The sequence below is a fragment of the Phytophthora ramorum genome (assembly GCF_020800215.1).
Source record: "Phytophthora ramorum isolate Pr-102 chromosome Unknown Phyram_PR-102_s0006, whole genome shotgun sequence".
In the NCBI taxonomy this organism is placed as follows: domain Eukaryota; phylum Oomycota; class Peronosporomycetes; order Peronosporales; family Peronosporaceae; genus Phytophthora; species Phytophthora ramorum.
In genome coordinates, this window is record NW_027150652.1 from 1,489,135 (window position 1) to 1,514,450 (window position 25,316).

The following is a 25,316-nucleotide window of genomic DNA, read 5'->3' on the forward strand; positions in this document are numbered from 1 at the left end:
AATGAAGTTTGCGTTGGTTGGACTGATGTGGATGCGTGATCCACGACTTGGACACTTGCAAGAAGCCACCAGTTTTGCGTTGCTCACTTTCCAGTACGTCACAGTGTGTGCTGGAGCGTCTTCGAGAACCGCGAGAAATTTGTTGTCAGCTGAGAAACTGCATGACACTACATTTGAGTTGACCGGAAGAGGAATGTTTCGAACTCTGGTCTTCGAGCTCAGTTTGTAAATACCAACGGCGTGAGCTTCTTGGTCTCGCAGTTGAGCCGAAAGTATCGTACTTGACCCCTTCAATGGGGAAGTTGTGAGCGATGGAATCGACAATGGAGATGCGGAGGTAGTGCTTGCTGCAGACATTTGCCCTGTGGAGGCAGCAATCTGTTGATACACTTCTACCACCGCTAACAGCTCACGGTTGGGTGATAGTTGAAAGCTCTGAATTGACTTGGTATGTCGAACATGGTGGAGGAACTCCATGGCACGGTTTTCGAGATTGTAGAGAACTAAGTGGTGGGCTACTGGGTAAATCACCACGTACTCGCTAGCAAAATCAATGACCGTGCGACCGCAAGAGCGGAACCCCAAGGCATACCTGCAGGAGAACAGTCCAGTTAGAAATCAACTGTTCAAAAATGATTGAAGTACTTACGTCGGCTTGAGATGCAGACTCGCTTCCTTGTCTTCCTCCATGTTGGTGTACTGCTTGAGCTCTTGTGGAAGTATGATGTCCTCCTCGGGAGATTCTACCACCTCGCTGTCGGCATTATTAGCTTCAATATCCATATCTCCTTGCTTGTATGCCTTGCGCTGTCGACTAGGTATTCTTCGCAGCGCCACTACTACGCCCTCGAAATGATTGACACTAGAGAGGCATGCTTAATGAAACAACGCACGAACGTTGGTCCATTCCGGGCGGTGGTTATGCGGGTGGCGTTTCGAAACTATTCTCTCGGTCCACTACACTCAACGCTAGAAGGCGAGACGTGGACTTTCCAGTTCTCTCGTTGAAGTGCTCCTTTGCGGAGAGGCTGCCATCCCGATGTTAGGCGGGATATTCCACAAGCGCAAGAAGAGTCAAGAGCTGCGCTCGCCATCGCTACAGGACCTGAAGAAGTTCGTTCACTTGCGTATGCTAATCTATTTGCTTCCCTTCGAGTGACTCAGACCACATTTGTTACTGTATCATGTGCACAGGTTTCGAGATGCATACGCCAAATATGCTGAGCTCAGACAAGTCGAGACACCTCCGTGCTTTGAAAAGGTGGCACGAAACATGCGGTCTATACCTTTTTTTCCCCACAGTCTTTGCTAATGTGTATCTCTGTGTTGATATGCGAATAGAGCATTTACAAGGCCATTGCTGGCCAAAAAGAGCTCCACTCCGTTGAATTTCGGCAAGAAGATATCACGGACCCACAGATGATCGCGTTAGTGGAGGCTCTTTTGGAAATGCCTATCATCTCGTCGCTGGATCTTCGTGACAACCGGATCACAGACGACGTGCGTTCTCGGTAGACTGCGTTTTATCGTAATAGTCACCCTGCACTCACACGACTTTTGTTACTCGTAAACAGGGTGCAAAAGCTTTGCTGGAAGTTCTTCGACTGCAAATTATTGCAGCCAAGACCCCGCCTACTGTCGATCCTCGAACTAGGCAACCACTCTACCCACCACTGCCGGAGTACACGCGCTACGTAACCAATGTTAACTTGAAGGGCAACGAGGTTTCGCCATCGGTTCTGCAAGAGATATCGCACTACATCGACGTTCTGCGACGGGAGGATAAGCGCTTGGAGATTCGTGCAGCACTCAAGCGCATCGATCGCAATAGCGACGGCAGCATTGACGAGGAAGAATTTAAGGGTGTTCTCAAGCTTCTAACTGCAGCTACGCCGACGAAAAAGGAAATCCGGGCATTTATGCAGCAGCACACGCTATCGACGGACAGCACACAGAACGTTACCAACTTGGAAAATGTGCTGCTAGCAAAGTGTGCAACTTCGCCTTCAAGACACTCAGCTTGTCCACCCTGGGAAGCGCTGGTTCAGGAACGACACGCCATCCTCGGGGCACCCCGCATGGCACCGACAATGATGTCAACTCTTCCAGAAACTCCCAGTTCATCGTCATCAAAGGCGCCTCACAGCCGACCTAGTCTTCCCTCCTCTGGTAGTGGCTTGACGACTGGAGGTGTCAGTCCATTCCTGCACAGCAATAGTGCCACTGACGTATCCCCTCTAGCAACACCGCTATCCCAGATAGCTCCTGTTGCACCCCTTGAGATGATGAATGTGATGGCAAAGCCTCCCCCAGTTCCGTCCGTAGTAAGCGTCCCAGCAGCTCCGCAACAGTCTCAGTACGCCACGAAGATCTCCGAATCGAAAAGCGCAGCCATACCACCAGAACCGTCGGCGACTTTCACAAAGCCTCCAGCCATTCCAATGCTACCATTGGCATCAGTAACGCAGCCTTTCGTGAGTCCCAGCCCGCGTTCTGCTCGATCGAGTGGAGATGACGAGGGGCAGCGACATCTGTCGTTGACACGGGAAGGAGGTCCAAGTTCAATTATCTCGGCACCATCGTCACCTCACGGCTCTGACACAAGTGACAACATGAGTGTTGGTTCTTCAGCGTTTGGATCTGTTTCTCAACGCGTAATGGAGGACCATGAACATGCTAACGGAACCGAACGCAAACTTCCTGCGGCACCAACCGCTACAACAAACCTCGACTCGCCGCGTTGGCAGAGTGAACATTTTTCAGGAGAGGGCGATGAAGGAACAAGCATTGGAGGGCTTAGCAGCGCTCGAAACGAGGTTGACGAGTTAAGCTCAGATGATGCAGAAGATGATGCGCGTTCAGGTTCTAGTCAGAAGCCCCCAAAGTCTTTGGTCACTTCCGGAAGTAGTGCCAACGAGCATAGTGACAGTAAGAGTATGTCTAGTGTATCCCGACGAGAAGGCAGCTTTCAAGGAAACGAGACTTCGAGAGAGATCCCCGCAAGGAGTGAGTATTCCAGCGCCGTTCATGACGAGAAGCGCTCATTACCTGGGAGTGTAGTATCAACACCTCGGTTCGATGATTTATCATCGCTGGTGTATCGAGAAGCTGAAGAGGGAAGCAGGTCAGCTTTCTCTGGCAACGCCGAAAAGACAGACCTTCCTTCTGATCAGCCTGAAGAGGATGAAGAGGTCGAAGAGCAAATCGACTCATTGGTGGTCGACATAACAAAGGACGGCAAGGAACGCTATGTGTTGAAACTTACCCACTCCGAGTTCAGGAGGGGACTAGCTGTGAAAGACTTTCCTGCTGAGCTGCCATTCCGAACCTTGGTGGCTCTGCTTCTCCCTGAGAATGGACTCTCAGACCTGGCATTGTTTTCCGACGTACGTATCTGTGCAACACCAATCTCAAGTAACTGATGCTAATGTGCTCATGTGTGTGTTACAGTGCCGCTTTCCATTTGTGCTCGTGCTAGATTTATCAAGAAACAAACTATCAAAGCTCGCGGACGATGATCTGACAGCATTTCCACGACTTGAAGTGCTGAACCTGGCCGATAATCAGTTGAAAACGATTTCCGGACTCACAAAGATGTTCAAGCTCCGGGCACTTGGTATCGGTCACAACTCCATCCGCACGGTAAAAAATGTTGAGCATCTAGCTCAATTGGAAATACTGCAGCTATCGAACAACCAAATAGTCACAGTACACGCTCTTCGGCAGCTGTCTCTCAACAAAGTTTTGGCTCACCTGGATCTGGACGGGAACCCTGTCGTCGAGACTGACGAACGTCAGAAGCGGAAAAATATCGTCCATGTCCGAAATCTGCTGCCTGCATTGCAATCACTGGGGTCAATTCCGTGCGCTGGTCTTAAAGACAAACAGAAAGCAAGCAGTGACGCCAACCCCGGCAAATGCATGTTTGAAAGTGATTTGATGCCTGACTACAAGTCCCTTTGGGTCTCCACTGCATGCGACGAACTTCATATAGTACAAGATGCCACAAGCCACAGCTCACACCGAAGTCAACATGAGGATGACGATGAATGGGATACACGGGATGAAGATGGCGATGCTGACCGGCCTAAGAAGCCACTTACTCGAGAACAACAACGACAGAAGGATGAACTTCGAAGTCGCGCCCTTGGGTTTCGATCGCGAGGAAAAGCTATCCCCTCACCGCCAAAGATGAAAATGTCTGTGTATTCCTTTGGACCAGCACAACCTGCCCCCGTAAAGAAGAAGAAGAAGCCGGCCCTAGTAGACCCCAGCGTAGTAAGAGAACAGCAGCGCCGAGCGAGTGAGCTGAGTGCGCCTAAGCATGGTCCTGTCGACAAGAATCTCATGCAGCAGGCGCAGAAACGAAAGTCTCGGGTAGATTTCCATGGCGCGATGACAGTTGCGGAGAGGCTTCAACTTGCTCGTGACATGACACAGCGCCGTCCAACAGCTTCTGTCGGTCTGAGTGCTCGATCGCGGTCGATCCTGGCAAAAGCAGACAGCCGCAAACGAGCGAGCTCCGCGGCATCGATGATTGTAAGAGAAGAAGAAATTGTACCAGAAGGCAACTCAATGCCTGCGTCTAGATCACCCAGTCCTCAACGTCCTTCTCCAATGAAAGACGCAATGGTATTTCGTATCGACCCGGTCAACACCCCACGGTCACCAAAAGGAGCTCTGACCTTCCGTGTTGACCCCTATCCTGGTGGTCATCCCAGTGCATCAAAACCTAACGGGTCCAAGGAAGCAGAATTCCTTCATGACCTGGCAGTCTCGGACTTCCTCAATCATGCAGAGGAGGAATTTTCAACTGCACTGACAGCACTTAATGTACTGCTCTCAATGAGTGAGAAAGAGCAGGGTGACCGGAAGAAATTGGCAGATTATCGTGCAAGTCTGGACGCATTGGACATCCTCAACGAATACGAAAGCCATGAACTCTTCACTAAAGCACAAGGGCACCCTGAGCACGAACTTCAGGCCCAATGCACAGAATGGTTCACCAAACTAGGCGTCGTGAAGAAGTGCATGCGCCAATTGCTTGAAAAACTGGAAGTACATGCCCCGGGCTCCGGGGTAATTCGGGCATACTGCCGATGTATCCGATCGAATGAACTGCGTGGAATCATCATTACGATGCTGGAGACCCAAGAGGATGTTATTAGCCAAGAGAGCACAACCAGCGTTGGGGAGGTGGAACCGACGAAAGAAGACGGCTCTCATGCAAAAGAACAGGAGCCACCCCAGCCGACTGCGATCGACAGATTTGATGAGATGTCAAATCAAGCAGACTCAGGGGTTGGCAGTGTAGCTTCTCGTGTATTTGCTGAGCCTGCCTCACTTACTATACATGAGGCTCACAGGATTTCTCAAACCATCGGCAGCGGTGTCGATGATTCGAAAGTACCTCATGGCCATGCTTCTGGGGATAACGACTTGGATTTCTTGCTGGAGTCCAATGACTCGGTGTTTGATGTCGAGGAGACAGGAAAAGAGGAAGAGGATACACCGACTGTACACGCCGTTGTCAATACCAGTGTTGTTGAGCTGCAGAACGAGGCCGTCGTGTCGGATCCGGTTTTATTTGTTGTCACGACTGACATCACTATGGATATTCAGATGAATGTTCCTGGCTTGGTCGGTAGTAACCACAACGCTGATGACACTCAATGGACGGGCGATGTTGTTGAAGATAATCACAACGGAATGGTTGCATCAGGTTCGGTAGAAGATGAAGGGGTGAGTGAAGTGTACTGCGAAACAGGGGAACCTGTTGAAGTGTATGATAGCGAAACCCTCGGCCGGACTGCCTCAGATGAGGTAGAAGATGAAGCGACAAATATCTCGACTCCAGCAGATGCAGCAGCAATTCACGATGAAGACTACGACTGGCTTGCCGATTCGTCCGAGCTCGAGGCCGAGAATACCGAGGCGGACTCGTTCAAGCAAGAGATGGATGCAGTATCAGAGGACGAAACAAACGGCGAAGCTGGTCAGGAAGAACAAACTGAGGCAAGCCAAGCCTACGACTGGTCCAATATTGAAGCACCTATCGAAGAAGGAGCAGAGGCGTCAGAAGAAGTTTTCGATGGTGAAACCTACGAGAATGAAGAATCAAACGACACCGTTGAAGAGCAGGGCGACTACAATGGAGACGAGGAAGTTGCTACCGAGGAAACGGAAGTAGCTGATTCACAATTTGACCTGAGAGAAGGCGTCGACGCAGACGACGAGGAGGCAGAAACGTTTGGCGACTGGGAAAAAGGCTTTGACCCCAATTCCAATCATTACTTTTGGTTCAACCACAGCACCGGGGATAGTTCGTGGACGCCACCAGAAGGATGGCCGTACGAAGTCGATGAACCGTTTAGTACCGAAGAAGGCGTTGATACTGGAGAAGAGCAGCAAGAACGAGAATATGAAGCGAGCGCTGCCGAAGGCCAGGAGTATGATGAGCCTGCAACTGAAGGCCAGGACTACGAGGCAGATGGTCAGTACTACGATGAAGGTGCCACAGAAGGCCAATATTACGACGAGAGCGCGGTCGAAGAAGGCACAGCGGAAGGTCAGTACTATGAGGAGGGTGCCGTTGAAGACCGATACTATGAGGAGGGCGCCGCTGAAGGTGAGTCCTACAACGAAGGCGCCACTGAAGATCAGGAGTACGAAGAAGCTTCAGCTGAAGGACAGGAGTTCGAAGAGAGTGAAGCGGAAGAACAGCAATACGAAGCCACTACAGAAGGCCAATGGTACGATGAGACTGCGACGGAAAACCAGGAATACGCGACAGAAGACCAGACGTATGAGGTCGCCGAGGACGAGGAGCACCAAGTAGAGCAGGCCGGCGAGGAGTCTCCTCGACGTAGCGAGGTCTCCGACTTTGAGTTCGACGACAGCGACCTGCCTGGGTTCTGACGTTGCTCCCATATAAATCCAAATAGCTGTTTGTATCTTCTCGTTCACTCCCACAAACTCACGGAGCGTCGGCGCCGTAGAGTTGCGGTTTGCTGAGAGTCTGTAGCTGTTTGCGCTCTGTCTCCCGCGCGGCGTCTTGCCGCTGCTTGGGTGTCACCATGCGTCGACTGCCCGTCATGCACTTCTCCAGGTGGTTCGTGTACCGAGACGCATGCACCTGCAGACAGTCAGTCAGTTGGTGTCAATTGACTAGCAAGCATTATAACTACTTACCTGTCGCTTGCAGTAGAGGCAGCTCACGAATACGCTGTCCTGCTCGACCACGGGCGTGTCAACTGCACTGACACGGAATGAGCGACAGCATCACATAACTGCATCGAAATACAGCGCATAGAACCTGTTCTTTCAATGGGTTCCACATCGTAGAGCTCCTCAAGACTCAGTCCATCCACGGAGATCTGGCGGTGCATCTCGAAGCACACGTCCAGGGCCACATCGTCCAGCAGGAAGCGCCAGATCTGCTCGTCCATTTTTGAAAAATTCAGAAGTACGGTGTGGTGTGGCAGACACAGTATTGCTTTCGCTGGAAGAGACGACAACTGAGGTTGCCTGGACAACGAGCATGATCGAGGTGATCCTGAACGACCGCGTGGGCAAGAAGATCTATGTCAAGTGCAACGAGGACGACACAGTGGGTGACCTGAAGAAGCTGGTGGCGGCGCAGGTGGGCACGCGGCCCGAGAAGATCCGCATCCAGAAGTGGTACACCATCTACAAGGACCACATCACGCTCGAGGACTACGAGATCCACGACGGCATGGGCCTCGAGCTCTACTACTCGTAAACGCACAGATCGAATGGACTATTTGTATGCCCTACTTACTGCGCTCGTTGCTTTTCCTTGCGTCTGTGGTTGTCTTGCCTGTCGCGGCGGTGAGCTATGGAGTTTGATGGCGGTGCCGCTCGGCCTGCTGGTGCCACACTTCAACTGCGTAAAATCTCGTCAGTAGATTGCACATTCTTTCGCGGCTCGCAGCACCAGGGTCTTTAGTAGCTAGTCACTAGTCAGGTTGCATTGAAGCTTAGTGCTTGACCTGCTGCGACTTCCCCAATTCGGCACCCGCCGTCGACAATGTAGGTGGTGAAATTGCAGTCCACTGCTCGCCATAATGCAGCCGTGGGGTTGGCTGACTGGCACCACGCTTCTCTGACGACCAGGTCAAAGTGAGCCCGAGTCCGAACTGCGCAGTTCAAGTCGATAGTGAAATCGTTGAGGCGCTTTTCGTCCAATCGCTGAATTAAGACAAAGATATCCGCCAATAGCGGCCGCGGCGACGGTACGACCGTGGTTGTTTTGCGCAGACACCCCGACGCCAGTACAAGCGAGTGCGGAACTCAGGCAGGCAGGAGGCGACTCAAGGGCAGGCAGCGCATGCCGCCGACGCTCTCTCTCCTAGGCTCAGCGAGACAACCGGCGCACTAGGTGGGTACACACAGCGAGCAGCAGCGACAGCGAGGAAGGGGTCGGGGGGAGAAGCTGACGCGTGTGTGTTACGCTTTGCTGTGACAGATCTCGGAGGCTCAAGACTCGGGCCCAGTCAGGACAAAAACCACCGCTCAGGGCTCCAGAGGCCCGCATACACTTTCGCCAGGATTCTGTGCTTCGCCCACACCAAGCGCAACGGCATGGAGGTGCCGCACACGTTTGTGCGCACCGTCAAGGCGCAGGACCTGCGCTTCAGCCAGGTGGACGGCGTCCTGCACGATATCAAGACCAAGAACTCGCCCACGTGGGTTATTTTCTCCTTCGCGGTGGGTGCTCTCTACCGGTAGGTGTCGCTTGGCGATTGTGTTGACCTTTGAGGACTCATGCAGGACCAGCGCGAGAAGAGGAACACGCTCAAGGTGCTTGCGTCCGGACACGGCAGCATCTCGGACCAGTCCAAGTGGCCACCTGAGCTCTTCTCACCCAACGCGCTGTGCTACGGACTCACGAGCGTCGACTGCTACGACGAGAACTCGGCTCCGACCAACGTGCTGTCGTTCTGCTGGAAGGGACGCAACATCCCCATCTACTTGCGGACCAAGTACGCGGAGTTCAACTATGTCATTAGGGTGAGTGACTGCGCAATTCGAGACAGCGATGGAGACTGACCTGCTTGCGCTGTCCTACAGAAACACATGGGCGCCGTAGCGCACGTCACGCTACACAACCCGGAGGAGCTTCTGTACGTGGTTAGCTTGCTGTCTGCGGCAATTGAGACTTATCGGGATGTGGTTGCTGGTGTTTTGTCGACAGGGATGGATCGGTGTTTTTGCAGACCCCGCGTCGGCGGCCACGGAGCTCTTCACGGCGATTTATTACGAATGATATTGAGTTCATGCCAGAGGTGACGGAAACGGTGCAGGACATTCGATCGGATACCTCACCGTTTAATTGGGCTGTCTGCGGCTATGACAACTCGGATATAGAGAGCTCGACGCAAAGGATGATCGTTGTGGAAAAGGGCATGGTGCGTTTAGATCCATAAACAGGTTGGATATGGCTCTGTAACGTTTTCTTTTCCCATGCGACAGACTGGACTATACGCACTGAAAGGCATCGGCGGAATCACCTCGGTATTGGAGGAAGGAAGCACAATGTACATTTACTTGCGGGTGGACGTACCGCTGCATCGCGGAACTGAGCGAATCGTGTCAAAGTACGTGTTGGTAACATGGCAAGGCGTGGAAAGTGGCTGGAGCGGAGGCACTTCAGATGATGAGATCGAACTATGGTTTGGTCCGGGTTCTAACGGAGACCGATCTCCCCAGCGTCGAGATTCGTTTGCATCCACCTCAAAGCTTCAGCGTGCTGTCACAGCCCACGTCCACGGTAGTGAAATTTACCGCGTGTTCCCTCACCATGTACGTTCCTCGATTAAGATACAGGAACATTGCCGTCGATACCTTAAAGATTTACTCATGAACTCTCGCATATTGTGTCACGTATGCAGGTCCATTTCTTTGCGAGCACGCTTTCGGAGATTTCAGAAGAAGCTATTCGCGAGCGTATTAGGCGAGCAGTCGATAATGACTGCATGCTTCTTCGAGTGGTACGTTGTGGATGCCGCGCTGCTGCTGTCACCACCAAGCCTAATATGCTCTAAACAGGTTTGCGTTCAAGCTTCAGGTGACACACAAGCACCCGTATGCTTGGAGATTCCTTTCGATGCTACAGTTGGTGTGCTTCGGCAGGAGATCGCTTCAAATATTGGCATCCCAATGAACCGCCAGCGTATTGTGTGGATCCGCCAGACGGATGATCTGGCGAAAGGTTTGTTCCTATAGCTGCACGTGCTAGTGCTCACAAACGAGGAGATCTAATCGACGGTTGTGAATCCTTCAGATTCTCAGCTGTCGACTGCGGTGATGCTGGAAGATGAAAACGCTGGCATCCGGAATGACATTGGACTTGCCCACGGTGACAAAATTCACGTCGACGACAAGGATAACGGCGAGAACTCTGTTCTTGCAAAACTTGTCGAGCAGGTATGCGCAACATTTGTGCATTCAGTAAACGTTGCACTTGTGGATAGTATTATTTGACGCGAGTTTTCTTTTCTTTCCGATTGTAGATCAACTCGGGTGCTGCCGCAGTGAGTCTTTCAGCTGAGCGACGACACGAAGTGCAGCGAGGAGTGGAAGCCCGCGAGGCGGAGTTGAGAAAGATATTGTCTGTGACGCACTATTTAATTCGGCGGAAGGCGAGTGAGGACCTCAAGCCTGTTGCACGCATGGCTGATGTGGTCGAAGAAGCTGTATCCCACGAGAAGAAAGAAGAGGATTCTCCGTCATCAAGATCTCGGCACCCGGTTGTCCACCGTGCTGATTCGTCTGCCTCCTTGACAGGATCGATTTCAGAGGAGCTTGCGAAAGAAGACGTCTCGACTTTGCAGGAACAGGCACGCGTTCTCGAGTCGCAGAACAAGTATCTCGAAATTCCGTACGAAAGCATTCATATCCTTGGTGGTAAGGAGAATGAGCTGGGTTGCGGAAAGGCGGCTACTGTGTACCGTGGACTCTGGATAAACCGGAACAGTGCTGCAGAGGTGGCGGTAAAATCATTCCGTTACGCTCGATTGACGGATAAAATCCTTGGCGACTACAGACAAGAAGTAGCGCTGCTCAGGAAACTGAAGCATCCGAATATCGTGTTATTTATCGGAGCATGCACAGACCCGAAACTAATGATTCTGACGGAGTATTGCTCTCGCAAAAGGTACGACGGGTGAAAATACCTTGCTGTTGTGGGTTAGCGTTCCTACTGACAAAATATCTCTAGTTTATATGAAGTGATTCACAGCAACAACTTCGAGACAATTCCTTGGAAGGTATGAATTCGTGTTTCCTTTTTGTCTGTGTGAGAGCGATGCTAACATTGAGCTTGCTTCCTGTAGTTCAAAATACGAATGATGCTTGATGCAGCACGAGGCATCCAATATCTCCACTCAATGCGCATTATTCATCGTGACATCAAGGTGAGCATTAGACCTCTACTGCGATATGAACCAATGGATAGCTTTATTGACTCGTTGCGCTTTGCAGTCCCACAACTTCTTGGTGGACGATGACTGGCGAGTCAAGGTAGCCGATTTTGGTATCAGCAAGGTGCTGGATACCGATACTGCGTTCACGCAATGTGGTACAACTGGATGGTGAGCATAGCCAGCACTTTGATAGAGCGTAGTGAAGTGTGGTATTCTGATCAGTTTTGGTTGTTTGCATTTGCAGGGTTGCCCCTGAGGTTTTATTGGACGAAGACTTGGGATATTCATTCAAGGCCGACAACTGGAGGTATGCATTGCTATCCCGTTGTATGATGCCTGGTATCGCTGACGCTAATTTATTGTTTGCAGTTTTGCTATTGTAATGTGGGAAATGATCGCCGGTGGGTTGCAGAACCCGTTCATCGGGATGGCCCCCATCAAATTCTATAACAAGACGATCAACGCTGGCATTCGGCCTCCAGTCCCCGAGGGCGCGGACAGCGAGTACATCGATCTCATGACCCAGTGCTGGAAATCGGACGCGTCGGACCGACCTTCCTTTGACGTGATCGTGACTCGACTGGAGCACATGTTACTGGATCTGGGGGCCAGCATCGACCTCCCGCCCACATTCCAGGGTGGCTACCACCAGGCAGGTATCACGCCGAACCCATAATAATTGTTGTTGCGAGACCAGCAGACTTCCAGCTGCGTGTCCTCGCCCATAATTGTTGTTGTGAGACTAGCAGACCTCCAGCTGCATGTCCTTGATCGTATTATAGCATGGTGATAGAGAAGCAAGCCTAAACTATCGACGAGGCAGAGAACGTTGATATAATAGCCGAGTGTTCCTTGCATCGCGTCAATCACTGCAACCTCAGTGGTTATTGTCTACGATTGGCTGAAAACGACTGATCATCAGCATGACAGCGGTCGACGTGATGGCGCTGGTGCTGGAGCTTGTGGCGTTCTTCGGCTTCCTGTGCATCCTGCTCAACATCCTGTTGCCTCTGCTAGCATTCATCCTGCGCTTTGCGCTGGTGGGTGTGCCTAACGAGTGGCGCAAGTGGCAACTGCATCGCTCACAGCAGCGCGAGTTGCGGCGTCTCCAGCGACGCGTCGACGTCCTGGCGCGTAGGAAACTAGCGGTGGGGATGCGAGTGATCCTTATAGACCTCTGGCTGAAAACTAACAGATGGTTGCTCTGCAGGACGAGCAGGACACTCGGCGTCGTGCACGGACAGCGAGCGCTCAAAAGCGGCAGCAGGCAGAGGCGGCACCCCAGCATATCCACCCGATCGCCGACCTGGTCCCCAAACGAGCTAATGACGAGAGGAAGAGCAGCTCCACACACAAATCAACGACTACGCCTCAGCAGCACCGCCATCGCCTCAGCGTTTACTCTACCGCCAAGAAACCAGCGGCGAGCAGCATGCGAAGGCGTCGAGAAACAAGGTGGGGACTCTTTGTGTGATGTTGCTTCTACGACTGCGTGGTAATTGTCGTGTGGATTAACTACGGACAGAAACCACGAGGAGGAGCTCTAATGGGAGACACCATCGCTGGTATTTATGAGGTCATGTGACTGTATCCTAAGGTGACAATGCAGTTTCACTTCAGAATTTTCTCTCTGGGGAGCAGATGTCTGGGAGTTCTTGGGATGCAGTTCTTGTGCTCGTATGTGGACTCCCCGCCGCTGGGAAAACGACACTGGTGAAACATCTGGTGGCGAGGGGCAGTGTCAGCACGAGGCTGTACGAGCGGATCTCCCTTGACGACCTCTATGAGCAAGTGATGGTGGGAGGTGAAGATTGCAAACCAACAGACTTCGATCCTGACAAATGGAAAGCGTGTCAACAAGAGATGGTGGCGCGCGTCGGCAAGCGCTTAAAACAGCATGAGGCTCCGCCAATAACCAACGACGCGGCGCAGCAACTAGTGGTGCTCGTCGACGATAACTTCCAGTATCGAAGCCTGCGCAAGCGCTTTTTCCATCTTGCCACCAAGTGTAAGCCATCGTGTTCACACAATGTAAAGCAGTACCGTAACTAACATGTCATTGGTGACTTGTAGTGAACTGTGGCTTTGCACTTCTGTACGTGAATGTCCCTACAGAAATCTGCCTTGAACGGAATGCTGCTCGAAGTGGTGGTGCTCGAGTTCCTGCTGGGGTATTTGAACGGATGGCGAATGCTTTTGAGGCTCCAAACGGTCATCAAAATTTATGGGAGGCCAATGCATTTGAGCTGAATGATACGGACGATGACTCCAAGATTGGACAGGTCATGGATGCGTTACTAGTGCGAGCGGGGGATGAACTCAAAGAGCGCCGTTTACTCCGAATCGAGAAGCAAAAGGAGGAGGCTCAGCAGGTGAGACTCACCTTTATCCATCTATTATCGTTCTAGAAAGCTAATACCTGCCTATGCCTTCGTTAGCGCCGCGATCGCCTGACAACCCAGCAAAGCGTACTTCATCTTGTTGACTTGGAGCTGCGTCGGTGGATATCAGCTCAACTTCAAGACGAGAGTGCTCTATCTTCTGGTATGACGAAGGCGAAACTGGCATCTCAATTGAACCAACACCGGAAAGACTATCTTGCGTCAATCAAAAAGAGCTCAGCCAGCGACTTCCCAGGTCTTGTGCGAGGCAAAGCGATCGAGGAGGTGGTGGTTTCGTTTGTTCAACGCTTTCAGCAGTATCAAGAATAGTGACAGCAACCGGAGATGCTGATGTCGATGCCGCAGAACATTTGAAACCCCTACAACTCGTTAGCATTTCATTGCCAAAAACGACTGATCGAGGCTTCTCTTACTCCCGACATTCTCCGTTTCGACACGGCGTGTAAAGACCAACTTCAAGACAGGGCAGCACAAAGCGCAGCGTACACAGAAGGTTGTGAACCTCATTGGTGGCGATGGCTCAAGTCGTGGATTCAGCACGTTTTAGGCTTGACTCGGAAAGTGATGAAGAGATTGACATCGAGATTGGAACACGACCTGGCATAATTGCACAAGCCCCACTAGACGAGCAAGATGCGGAACACGATTCTGCGTCTCTTCTCGTCACAGGCAGCAGAAGATCGCGTGTAAGGACGGCCTTCCTGACTATTTCCTTTCTCTTTCTTGTGGGAGTAAGCATCGGCTTAGCTTCACGCTTTTCTCGAGATCAGCCTGGTACTCTGAACGTTGTGGCTGGTGAGGATTTTACGGTCTCCTTCGGAAGCCTCGAAACTATTGGGGGCGAAGAAGTTAAACAGGGCCAGGTGGTGCCTTTTCTGGATGTGCAGTTCTCTCCGGACGATAGAGCACTTTTTGTGCTGAGCAAACAACACTGGAACGCTTCTTTCATTGTGTATCCAACTGTGGTTAAGCACGCTGCACCCGTAAAGATTGGCTTAGAGCGGGGAGGGATACTGCTAAAAACGAATGACTTCGCGTTCCACTTCGAGCTGTCCCCTAATAAACGATATCTGGAGCTTGTACAGGAATACCACTACGCAAACCTTCATGGAAGCAATGCCGAAGAGCTCCAGCAAATGTTTGATGATAGTCAATGGCCTGGATTTGTTACTAAAGTGCCCATTTACGCAGAGACCGACAGCGCTTACTACATTCCCACTGACATCTTCCTCGCAAATGGATTTTTCGTGGCGCCTGCACTCGCTTCCTCAGATTTCACCGCACTGGAAGATCCATCGGAGTCCTTTGCACGCAACACGATGCTGTTTGTCGAGTACGAACTTCATTCCGGTGTTGTTGAGGTCAACTATGCAATCGGTCTGCTCCCAGACGAAATCATGCCTCAACGTGCGGCAGACGACCGGGTGGGGTATTTTGCCAAACGCTACACCCAATACAGTCTCAATGACCAAGAGCCCAACGATGGCAATGGCTATCGTCGGTGGGATCCGCAGAGGACAGTCATCCACCGTCGCAAACTTGAACTCGACGCTACCGGAAACACAACCAAAGAGCCTATTTCGTACTACATCGATCCATCGGTGCCCATGGAGTGGAGAGAAGCTTTTGCTGCTGGTGTTGAGGCATGGACACCAGCTTTCGAACAAATTGGGTTTCCAAACGCCATTCGCGCGGTACTTCCTGGGGATAGCGACTGGCCGACAGACTATCGACTCGGAGATCTTCGGTACAACAGCATCTCGGTCATGATATCGGAACAGACCTATGCCTACGGGCCTACCGTCATTGACCCTAGGTCTGGGGAGATTTTGCACAGCGACATCGTGTTCGAGTACGGATTTTTCAACGAGGTGATGGCAGATTTCGATATAAAATCTCCTGTGGATCCCCCAAAAGCCCGTAACACTGCTGATACCACTGACAGCACAGATGCAGATGCTGAGAGCCCTTCGAAGAGCAACAATCGATTGCAGCACGGTCGTACCGGTCGAAGTCGACAGTGTGGGCTTGCACATGAGGCCCACCACCAAGTTGATCGGATGCTTCTTAGCTCCGTGGTGGCAGACGAAAGCGGCTACGTACCCAAGAGACTTATTGCTCAGCACTTTGCCGACATCGTTATGCACGAGGTTGGCCATACGCTTGGTTTGCGCCACAACTTCGCTGGTTCTGCAGCGTATTCACGCGAACAACTGCGAGATCCTGCATTTGTCGCTGAGCACGGTATCTCCACCTCGATCATGGACTATTTACCTGCCAATATTTTTTCGGACCTGACGAAGGATGAAGCTGAAAAGCACGGTTTCTTCATGGCCACGATCGGTGCGTACGACTACGCCGCCATTGCCTATGGGTATTCGATTGTGAATGACGAAATCCCAGGCTACAAGCACCCACAGTTGACAGAGCTGGCAGCAGCTGCGCCACTGTTTCTCACCGATGAAAGTGTCGACAGCATGCTAAACCCGTACGCGCAGTTATTTGACTTGTCTTCCGACCTGGTGGACTACGCAGCTGATCGGCTAACGTTTGTCCAGAATTCGCGGAGTACTGATGCAGTGCTGAGCAAAGTGCCGGAGGACGCGTCCTGGACCACGCTCTGGCAACGCGAACGCGCTCAGCTGCGCATGCTCGAACAAGCTATCAAGATCGTGCGGCCCATTCTTGGTGGAGTAAACGTCACCCACGCGCATCGTGGCAAAGACGAAGGCTTGTACCATGCACCCTTCGTCCCGAAAAACAGACAGCTTGCAGCTCTCCAAGTTCTTCAGCGGATCATCCGTGCAGAAAGCGGGTTGTTCCCGTTGCCAAAAGACTACGCGTCGTACATGGAGGTTGTTGGTTTCAAGAACGAGGACTGCAGCGAGCCGACGCTGGATTACGGGTGTCTCGGACGTGGTCTCGTGGATGTTGGCACCTATGTCCTACACGTCCGTGGAGCAGCTGTAAAAGCAGCGCTATTTCCTGCCATGGAGCGTATCGTGCAGCAGGAGGCCCTGAGCCCATTGACACTAAATGAGCTTCTGACGGTAGTCAACCAGACCACCAATGCCCAACCAGTGAGTTACGCATTGACGGAATTCCTGGACAAATTACTACAACTCGTCATGAGCAACCGCGAGACGGACTCGCGGATCAAGAAAGCAGTCGGCGCGCTGCAGCTCACCTTGCCTTTGCGACTCGACCCTGGCATATCCCAGAACAGGAGATCCCAGTTATTGTGGAGCAGGCCCGATCGCACCTAACTGGAGTCTGGGGACAGTTAACCCCCGGGGGTACAAAAATAACACGCCTTTATTGCAAAAATGACGATAGCCATTTCGTCACATTTCGCATTTCGTGCGGCTGGAAGTCATTTGCCATGCTGCTCTCTCGCATGCGCTGCCGGGTGCCGCTGCGGCCGTCGGCTGTCACCGCGCGTAGCTGCTCGTCCCGAACTGTCAACGATAAGCCTGGATCTGTGGTGCGCGTGCGCTACGCCCCGAGCCCCACCGGCTACTTGCATCTGGGCGGCCTGCGCACTGCGCTCTTCAATTATCTGTTCGCCAAGAGCTCCGGCGGGCAATTCATTCTGCGCATCGAGGACACGGATAAGGTGTGGCAGCTTGTATATTCACTATTGTGGAGATGTAGATGAGCTAATTGCCTGATCGTTGTGTGCAGACGCGCCAAGTGGAGGGGTCCCTGGAAGCGCTCGTGAACAGCCTCAAATGGTGCGGCGTCGAGGAGGACGAAGGTACGCGAAGATCTCAATAGTGATGACAGAGGCTGAGAGCTGGACTGATAAGTGTGTTCTCTATTGCTTCAGGACCCAATGCTGGAGGCCCCTACGGTCCGTACATCCAGTCGCAGCGCCTGCCGATCTACCAAGAGGCGGCCGAAAAGCTCATTGAGGTATGTAGGGTAGTTATTTTGTATGGAGCCTTGGCGTTTAATTGATAGGTTTTGTGCTGCAGGGTGGCCATGCATACCGCTGCTTTTGCTCGAGTGAGCGTCTGCAGAAGCTGCGCGAGTCGCAGACGCGTCATGGTGAAGCGACAATGTACGACCGTGCGTGTCTCGGTCTGGACGAGAAGGAGATGGAAGCTCGTGCGTCCCGTGGAGAGCCCCACACTGTTCGCCTGAAAATCCCGGAGGGCAAGACGATTGTCAAAGACCTGCTTCGTGGATACGTGCAGTTCGAGCACTCGGGTATTGACGACCAGGTTCTGATGAAGAGCGATGGCTACCCGACATACCACCTCGCCAATGTGGTGGACGACCACGCTATGCACATTTCTCACGTAATTCGTGGCGAAGAATGGCTGCCGTCGACGCCGAAGCATATCATCTTGTACAAGGCTCTGGGTTATGAGGCGCCAACTGTAAGCGGCAGCTGCAATGCGATAAATTTGTTTGCTGTCGAGGATCCAAATTCACCGATTTTATTGCTGCCCTCCATTATAGTGGGCGCACCTGGGCCTTCTCCTGAATGAAGACCGGTCTAAGCTGTCTAAGCGTCAGGGCGATGTTGCTGTCGAGGACTTCCGGGTTCGTTTTCCAGTGTTGGAGTTGATTTGGTTTTGTGTTGATATTAAATACTGTAGACTATTCAATTCTAATGCAGGACAAGGGGTTCCTGCCAAGCGGTCTCGTGAACTTTGTCGCTCTCTTGGGTTGGAACCCTGCGAACGGCAATAACCAAGAGATTTTCCAGATGAAGGAGCTGGAGAAACATGTACGAGCGGCTACTGCCTTGACCGGAGAAGGATTTATTCTCCGTGACTGACCTCTTTCTTTTTGAACTCTTACGCCACAGTTCTCGGTTGACCACGTAAATAAGGCAGGCTCGGTTGTGAACGTAGATCGCCTTCGTTGGATCAACTCTCGGCATGTGCGCTCGCTTTTTGCCGAGGAAACTGCATCGGCTGAACATAAGTTGGCTGTAGTGAACGACGTGCTGCCGATGATTTCCTCGACTCTCGAAGAAGCGAGCCTGACCCCAGCTGATGTTGTGGAGAAATTCGGCCTTGACTACGTCTGGCGAGCGATGGGTCTCATGAAGGTACGGTTTGGCGCGGTATCGGCGCTGCATCAGAGCTTCAGTCCTAACCCATGGTGTGCTTTACTCGTCTCATCACTATCGTATAGGAACGCGTGAGCGCACTTCCTGAGTTTGGCCCGCTGTGCATCCCGTTCTTTACGAGCCCTGATCTCAGCTCCTCGGTGGCCCAAGACATGAAGACCAAGTACATTGATGGTAGCACACCAGACCTTGTAGCGGATGTGTGCACTAACCTGCGCAACTTGTCTGATGAGGAATTCACGCCGGTGCGTAGCGAGTGCTTTCTTCGTGAAATGTTGACTGGTTCCACTTACCTTTGTTTGTTTATGGCAGGATCACATCACTAAGAGCATTAAGGCTGTTGCAAAGAGTCGGAAGCTTGGACTGAAGAAGTGCGTTGTCTTGCAGACGCTTGCTTGCTAGCTTGAGTAGTCTAACACATGCTTGGTTTGAATTGTGTGCACAGGGTGCTGATGCCGATTCGTTACTACCTGACGGGCATGGACGTTGGTGCTGGACTAGGTGACACGATTGAGCTCCTGGGTCGCGAGACTGTACTTCAGCGATTGAAGCTCGACTGATCTGATGATCAGTCACCTGTAGAGAAAGCCTTTGGCGGAGCTAACTTAGAGCTTGCGTGAACTCCGTCAACTCCACTCGCGCTAAGTAGGGACAAATCAAAAATGGTATTCATGTTCAGGCTAAACAGAATATAACAGAGCTTTGTTCAAACGCTCAGTTCTTCTTCCGCTGGCCAGACACTTGGCGTACGACTTTGGTAGCAGCCGCCTTTCGGTTCTTCGCACGTTTCACTACCTTCTTCGCTGCGGATGCTTTCTTTACAAGAGTCTGCGACAGCTTGCCCGGCAGTACAACCTTGTTGGCAGCCTTCTGCTTCTTCTGCGACTTCTTGGTGGCCTGGGCGGTGATCGTGATGCTCAACTTGGCCTTTTTGTTGTTGGCGCGCATCACCTGCCGTACAGGGGCCTTCACTTGTGAATTGGGCTGCTGCTTCACCACCTGCTGCTTCTTGCCACTTTTTGGCTGCGTAAGAGGCATTACCTTTCTCGCTTGCTGCGGTGCATTTTTCTTCTTCTTCGACTGCTGTGCCGTGCTGCTCTGCTTGATTCCTTTCAGTGCTTTGGGACTGACAACCAGACGGCTGGTCTTCGTCTTGTCCGCCCGCATCTGACGCCGCAGCTTGGCGGTAGTCGCAGCGATGCTCGTCTTGGTCTTGCCCTGGGCCGCCTTGTCCTTGGCAGCAGTTGGCAGCGTCGACAGGCCGCGGTTCTTGTTCACCAGCGCTTTCCGCTGCGCCTTCTGGCCGCCCTTGGCGGTCGCCTGCTGCTGCTTCTGTTGCTGCGGCTTCTGTTGCTTGGGCGCCTTCCTCTTGTCCGCAGACTGCGGCTTCTGCTTCAGCTTCTTGGCTTCTTCCTTTCTCAGCAGCTTGTGCTCTTTCTTACGCTCCTTAATCAGCGCGTCTGCAGACACAAGTCAGTTGAGGCTTCATATCTTTCCAGTCGAACAGTGCGATCCTACCGAGGGACAGGTCCAGACGCCCTTCCAGGTCCACGCCGCGCGGACTCACGCTGGTGGCGAAGGCGTGGACGTCGCTGGGGATGGCGATGGCAGCAGTCGAGGCGGTCGCCATGGAACTTTGATGAGGCTTGGAGCGGGCGGGTTGCAGAGTGATCGGGACTCGCGACCGACTCGCAACATTGAACGTCAGTCCGCAGAATAAAAGATCGCGCCGGCTTTGCTCGCGAAAGGGCACAAAGCGATTTTCGACCAATGGTCTATTTTTATGTGGGGCCGGATGATTGGCCAAAACGCGTATGCTGCAATCCATGGAAAGATCTTATTTTCAGAAACGGCTGGGATCTATGGTGGTCAAGTTGCCCGGCGATTGCTAGTCTAGGGCTGCCCCGTTGAGCCGTCCAGGAACTCGAGGTGCTCGGCCTTAGGCTCGAGGTGCCAGTCGTCTCGGATGTGTGCCTCGTTCCAGAACTTGGTGAGGTGGCGCTGGCCCGAGTCGCACAGGATGGTCACGACGGTGTGACCCGGCCCGAGCTTGCGCGCGGCGCGCACGGCCGCTACGCAGTTGAGGCCGCTTGAGCTCCCCACGAATATGCCCTCCTCGCGCAGCAGGAAGCGCGACATCTCCACGATTTCCTGGTCCGTCACCTTGAAGGCGTCGTCGACCTTGGCGAGCAAAAAGTTCTCCGTCAAGCGGTCGATGCCCACGCCCTCGGCGATGGTGTCGTATCTGCAGGCCACGAGGCACAGGAGAGCATTTAGCACGATTACTATTGACAGCGAGCAGCAACTGGTTAGCACCTGTGTCGCCGCACTTTGGTCTCGGCCTGCTGGGGAGCATAGCAGACGTTGCTACGGACCTGGGAAAATAACGCATTAAATGAGGTCAGCTACAAGACGAAACGAGTGCTCGCTGCAGGTAATTAATCACAAGAGTTGCGGCGTACCTTGTTGTACAAACTGGATCCTGGAGGGTCAGCGAGGAAAACCTGCACGTCTGGCTTCTGTTCCTTCAAGTAGGCCGAAGTGCCTGCGATTGTGCCTCCCGTGCCTTCCAGCATGAACACAATTTGTCAGATTAAGGTCTGGCCCGCGCAAATGAATATACGGAGACCCACCTGCAGCCATCACGAAGGCATCCACCGTGCCGTTTGTCTGGCGCCAAATTTCAGGTCCAGTCGTAGCGAAGTGACTGTCGTAGTTTGCCGTGTTCTCGAATTGGTCGGTGAAGTACCCTCCTGCAAGTGTGTCATCAACGTGAGAGCATTAGCATTATTCTGCAAAGACCATATTTGTTGCTCCGTATGCACACCTTCGGTGTTGCGTGCAAGACGCTTCGCTTCGTTCACGTAATGTTTCGCGTTCACAATAGAAGCCGGCTTCACCAGCACAACCTCGGCACCAAACTGCTCCAGCAGCTGACTCTTCTCCTTCGCCTGGTCATCGGGCATCACAATAACACACCTGTAACCACGAGCTAAATACCGTAGACACAATTGCTCGACGTCAGCAACAGCCAGAGCGGCCATTTCGCACTTCAAGAATGACTCTCAGCCCACCTCGTGCCATGAGCGACAGACTAATGCCGGTGCTGCCCGATGTTCCTTCCACAATCGTTCCTCCCTCTTTCAGCAGCCCTCGACGCTCCGCATCCTCTACGATTCCTTTCGCAACTCGATCCTTGGAGCTTCCACCCGGATTCAAGAACTCCGCTTTCGCCTGAAATCAGATCAAGGACAAGCAACGCATCAGCAATGGGCCCCGCATTGCAATAACATCCTGTGCACTCGAACGCACCAGAATTCTGCATCCCGTGGCCTTGGACAGACTCGTGAGCTCTACTAGCGGGGTGTTGCCCACCAGCCCAGGAAAGCCAGCCAGGTAATGCTCCTTCTTACTTTTCTTGCGGAAAACCCGGTCCCACGACGCGTCTCCATGGACCGCCAACTCCACCGCTTTCCAGAGGGACAGCGACGCCACAGTCACGCACACACCCCATCGCCAAAGCGACGCGCTCCAGTGTCCGCTGCTCTCCATGGCCACAGCCGCTCTCAACTGCCACCATAAATTATCATCCAATCAAACCACTCTTTCAACAATTTCGCCACATTTTCGGCCAATCAGGAAACTTCAACTTTTGCTACTTCAGCTATCTGACTCAGCGAGCTTGGCGAGGGCAGCCTGCAGTCTGCTGCAGTGCTGCACGGCCAGCCCTAGCGCCGCTACCTCCCTATCCGTCAAGCAAGTGGTTGCACCATAGATTAGCAATCCTGAGCTTAATAATGGACAAACAAAAAGCCATAGCGCACCTCTGAATCTCCTCCAGATCGAGCAGCAGTTGCATACGCATTTTCTCCGTGTCCGACACAACGTTGTTCGCCAGGGTGGAGCTAGATCCCGAGTGACGCTGCAGCTTGCGACTCTTGAGTGACTCCTCAAGTTCCAACGCTGACCTCAAAAGCTCCGATGACAAGGTGGAGTACACCTCGCAAACATCCTCCACAATGGACTCGAGCAACTGCTGTCTCTTAGCTACGTCGAAGTGAACTCCCCACTGCTCCAGAAACTCTTGCATCGGGCTGTACACGAGTGGAAGACAAGGTACGTATTAATACTGTACCGGCACGGAAACAGAAGAACTGGGCTGTACCGAATGATGCTCGGTACGTAGGTCGATGGGGTAGTCGGCGGGGGCTTGTTCGTCATCTGATACTGTCCCTTCACGGTGCTGCATAGTGGGCATTGTACCTGTTACTAGGCGAACTCTGCGCTTTCAGTGATATTTGAAGACGTACCGGATTGCAGGAAGAACTTTTTTGCAATCGGCGGCAACCATCGTTACAGCCGTCGACCAGCAGCTCGCTTCGAGCTCGGTCAGCGACGCAAGCGGCTGAATCCAACCAACAATAGTTAAAACGAGGGCTGGCTCATTTGTACAGAACAAGTAGCATGGGCGCACCTCTTGGAAAAGTTCGGTCACAAACGCCTGACTGTCTTCTGTAAAAGCGTCAACATGAGTCTGCACTGCTATGAGGAGGTCCTGAGAAATCTGTTCGAGCATCAAGCACGTGAACGAAAGAGCCAGCACAATACCAGTCTTACATGAACTCACCTTTTTGTGCAGCACGTGAAAGTCACTTCCGGCGTATAGCAAGTCCTCTTCGCTCGAGAGAAAATATAGCGGCACGGCGGCAAAGTCCACCTTGATGCCACTGTTCAGGACCGCCACTGCGTTTAGTAGAGGCTCTCTCCATATGTTGACATAATACGCGAAGAGCTGCACACAGAGTTTGCAGAAATTGGGGAGCAGTGGCGCCAGGAAAATACGCTCGCTCCAGCAATCCTGCAGTGATTTCCACAGGCTCTTGGAGTTCTCGAAGACCAACGTTGAGGTGTCAACAGCGGTTGTTGTACTCCTCGATAGCGAGTCCGATATCTCTGGCTCTTCCCGTTTGACACCAAAAGACCTTTCGAGGCTTGATGCGAGTTGTGCAGCTCGGAGCTGGAAATATACGTCGATATTCCACTTTTCCTTAAACTCAACCACGCTCTCATGAGATCGAAAACGAATTTTCATGATCTCACTCTCGCAAAAGCGGTCCTCGATGTCCGCCAGAAAACTCATGCTGATCGTGTAGCTTTGGTGGAAGCGCTCGGGGTCGGCGGCCTGAAAAATGACACTGTGCTTTGTCGACAAAATCTCCTGCAACGGCTTCCAAATCGCGTTTCCGAGAATGTCTACAGAACATTTACTCTCACCTTGGCAGACGGACAGCGCGAGCGTGTCGGCAAACTTATTAGTTATGAAATCCGAGATGGATTCATAGATCTGTGGTAGACCTTCGCATGAGCCGCGTACTCGACCGTCCAGTTTGCCGCGCGTCAAGGTTTCCTCCGCAAACGGCTGCACCAGCAACCGCCCAATCATCTCTTCAGGGATATGGCTCTTGTGTAGCAGCACGTAGGCTCGAAGTAGATAGCTTAACGTGAGCGCGCTGATAGCATGGTCGCGATTGTAGAACGTATCGGGTAAAACTTCGGTGGCAAACTCCGTCTCGAGTCGACGCAGAAGCGTTTCTTCAATGATCGCAAGGCGTTTCTCCTCTCTCTGGATTGTGCCGAGGTGCATTCCGTTCATGAACTCGAGATCCAACTGCACGAAGATCTGCGCCGCGCGTTCCAACTTGGCGCAGCCCTCGGTCACACTCGTGGCATCGAGACTCTTCTTCACGCGTTCGAAGTTCTCAAACTCATCGTCACTATCTTCATCCGAGTCAATTGGTCCCTTCTGGTCCTGTTCATTCTCATCGTCGCTTTCAGCGGGCGACTCGATCTCTAGTAGGTCCTCCAGCAGCAACAGCTTCTCCGAGATCTTGATACTCAGCTGCAGGTCCTTCTCTTGCTGCTGCAAATCGTCCGCCGTCTGTAGCTGCCTCTGGATCTTGTTCTGGAGCGCGCTCTGCTCAAACACAAAACGTTAGTCCTCCGCCGCGCTCGGTCTCTTTTCCAGCAAATGGCCACGTACCATGGCAAGCTGCACGTCATCCACGCGTTTGAGCACCGCGAGAATGGGCGCGCGCACACTGGAGACGGCCTCGTCCACGCCCTTGAGCTTGGACGAGAGCTGCAGGAACTCGGCGTAGTCTTCGTTGATGATGGCCACAAGCTGGTTCTCCAGCGCCGTCTGGAATTGCTTGAGGTCCTGGTGGATCGTCTCCATGGGACTGCGCGCACGACAGTCCTCCAGGAAGGCCGACACATCGAAGGCTTCCACGGAGAAGGCCTCCTCCTCGAAGCAGTACTTGCTCAGCACCATGATCGCGGTGGTGCGGAATTGCAAACAAGATGATATTCACCCCTAATAAG

The 25,316-nt window shown here is 52.6% G+C and overlaps 10 protein-coding genes across 11 annotated transcripts; 6 read left to right on the forward strand and 4 right to left on the reverse strand.

Moving 5' to 3' along the window:
* Positions 1-1,039: 1,039 nt before the first annotated feature.
* KRP23_7341 lies at positions 1,040-6,918 on the forward strand (the record flags this gene model as incomplete). 2 transcript variants are annotated; one of them, XM_067892643.1, is made up of 5 exons in its annotated part: positions 1,040-1,113; positions 1,195-1,261; positions 1,342-1,500; positions 1,575-3,386; positions 3,451-6,918. In XM_067892643.1, 5 exons carry the CDS (start codon positions 1,040-1,042, stop codon positions 6,916-6,918), a joined length of 5,580 nt encoding a protein of 1,859 aa, XP_067744503.1. The 2 variants fall into 2 exon arrangements, with proteins under 2 accessions (XP_067744503.1, XP_067744504.1); XM_067892644.1 differs by lacking the exons at positions 1,040-1,113; positions 1,195-1,261; positions 1,342-1,500; positions 1,575-3,386 and having other exon boundaries at positions 4,192-6,918.
* A 58-nt stretch (positions 6,919-6,976) lies between these two features.
* KRP23_7342 (uncharacterized protein) lies at positions 6,977-7,448 on the reverse strand (the record flags this gene model as incomplete). The annotated part of the gene is made up of 3 exons (XM_067892645.1): positions 6,977-7,135; positions 7,192-7,253; positions 7,316-7,448. The coding sequence occupies 3 exons, from the start codon at positions 7,446-7,448 to the stop codon at positions 6,977-6,979; spliced, it is 354 nt and encodes a 117-aa protein (XP_067744505.1).
* A 92-nt stretch (positions 7,449-7,540) lies between these two features.
* Positions 7,541-12,123, forward strand: KRP23_7343 (putative serine/threonine-protein kinase drkD; the record flags this gene model as incomplete). The annotated part of the gene is made up of 16 exons (XM_067892646.1): positions 7,541-7,758; positions 8,376-8,401; positions 8,489-8,730; positions 8,794-9,033; positions 9,094-9,146; positions 9,218-9,431; positions 9,496-9,825; positions 9,915-10,013; positions 10,072-10,234; positions 10,307-10,449; positions 10,536-11,179; positions 11,243-11,291; positions 11,358-11,438; positions 11,506-11,615; positions 11,692-11,754; positions 11,817-12,123. The coding sequence occupies 16 exons, from the start codon at positions 7,541-7,543 to the stop codon at positions 12,121-12,123; spliced, it is 2,982 nt and encodes a 993-aa protein (XP_067744506.1).
* Positions 12,124-12,370: 247 nt separating this feature from the next.
* Positions 12,371-12,994, forward strand: KRP23_7344 (uncharacterized protein; the record flags this gene model as incomplete). The annotated part of the gene is made up of 3 exons (XM_067892648.1): positions 12,371-12,595; positions 12,658-12,902; positions 12,973-12,994. 3 exons carry the CDS (start codon positions 12,371-12,373, stop codon positions 12,992-12,994), a joined length of 492 nt encoding a protein of 163 aa, XP_067744507.1.
* Positions 12,995-13,088: 94 nt separating this feature from the next.
* Positions 13,089-14,158, forward strand: KRP23_7345 (L-seryl-tRNA(Sec) kinase; the record flags this gene model as incomplete). Its single annotated transcript, XM_067892649.1, has 3 exons — positions 13,089-13,455; positions 13,521-13,819; positions 13,886-14,158. 3 exons carry the CDS (start codon positions 13,089-13,091, stop codon positions 14,156-14,158), a joined length of 939 nt encoding a protein of 312 aa, XP_067744508.1.
* A 1,457-nt stretch (positions 14,159-15,615) lies between these two features.
* On the forward strand, positions 15,616-17,115 carry KRP23_7346 (uncharacterized protein; the record flags this gene model as incomplete). The annotated part of the gene is made up of 1 exon (XM_067892650.1): positions 15,616-17,115. One exon carries the CDS (start codon positions 15,616-15,618, stop codon positions 17,113-17,115), a length of 1,500 nt encoding a protein of 499 aa, XP_067744509.1.
* A 116-nt stretch (positions 17,116-17,231) lies between these two features.
* KRP23_7347 (Glutamate--tRNA ligase) lies at positions 17,232-19,495 on the forward strand (the record flags this gene model as incomplete). Its single annotated transcript, XM_067892651.1, has 10 exons — positions 17,232-17,465; positions 17,534-17,606; positions 17,679-17,764; positions 17,827-18,234; positions 18,317-18,400; positions 18,477-18,587; positions 18,669-18,914; positions 19,001-19,180; positions 19,248-19,306; positions 19,381-19,495. 10 exons carry the CDS (start codon positions 17,232-17,234, stop codon positions 19,493-19,495), a joined length of 1,596 nt encoding a protein of 531 aa, XP_067744510.1.
* A 154-nt stretch (positions 19,496-19,649) lies between these two features.
* On the reverse strand, positions 19,650-20,565 carry KRP23_7348 (uncharacterized protein; the record flags this gene model as incomplete). The annotated part of the gene is made up of 2 exons (XM_067892652.1): positions 19,650-20,395; positions 20,454-20,565. The coding sequence occupies 2 exons, from the start codon at positions 20,563-20,565 to the stop codon at positions 19,650-19,652; spliced, it is 858 nt and encodes a 285-aa protein (XP_067744511.1).
* Positions 20,566-20,828: 263 nt separating this feature from the next.
* Positions 20,829-22,487, reverse strand: KRP23_7349 (Cysteine synthase 2; the record flags this gene model as incomplete). Its single annotated transcript, XM_067892653.1, has 7 exons — positions 20,829-21,180; positions 21,252-21,310; positions 21,398-21,501; positions 21,569-21,688; positions 21,763-21,927; positions 22,010-22,169; positions 22,248-22,487. 7 exons carry the CDS (start codon positions 22,485-22,487, stop codon positions 20,829-20,831), a joined length of 1,200 nt encoding a protein of 399 aa, XP_067744512.1.
* Positions 22,488-22,595: 108 nt separating this feature from the next.
* Positions 22,596-25,266, reverse strand: KRP23_7350 (Conserved oligomeric Golgi complex subunit 2; the record flags this gene model as incomplete). Its single annotated transcript, XM_067892654.1, has 7 exons — positions 22,596-22,680; positions 22,760-23,029; positions 23,101-23,178; positions 23,246-23,340; positions 23,410-23,499; positions 23,563-24,909; positions 24,976-25,266. The coding sequence occupies 7 exons, from the start codon at positions 25,264-25,266 to the stop codon at positions 22,596-22,598; spliced, it is 2,256 nt and encodes a 751-aa protein (XP_067744513.1).
* Positions 25,267-25,316: the final 50 nt, after the last annotated feature.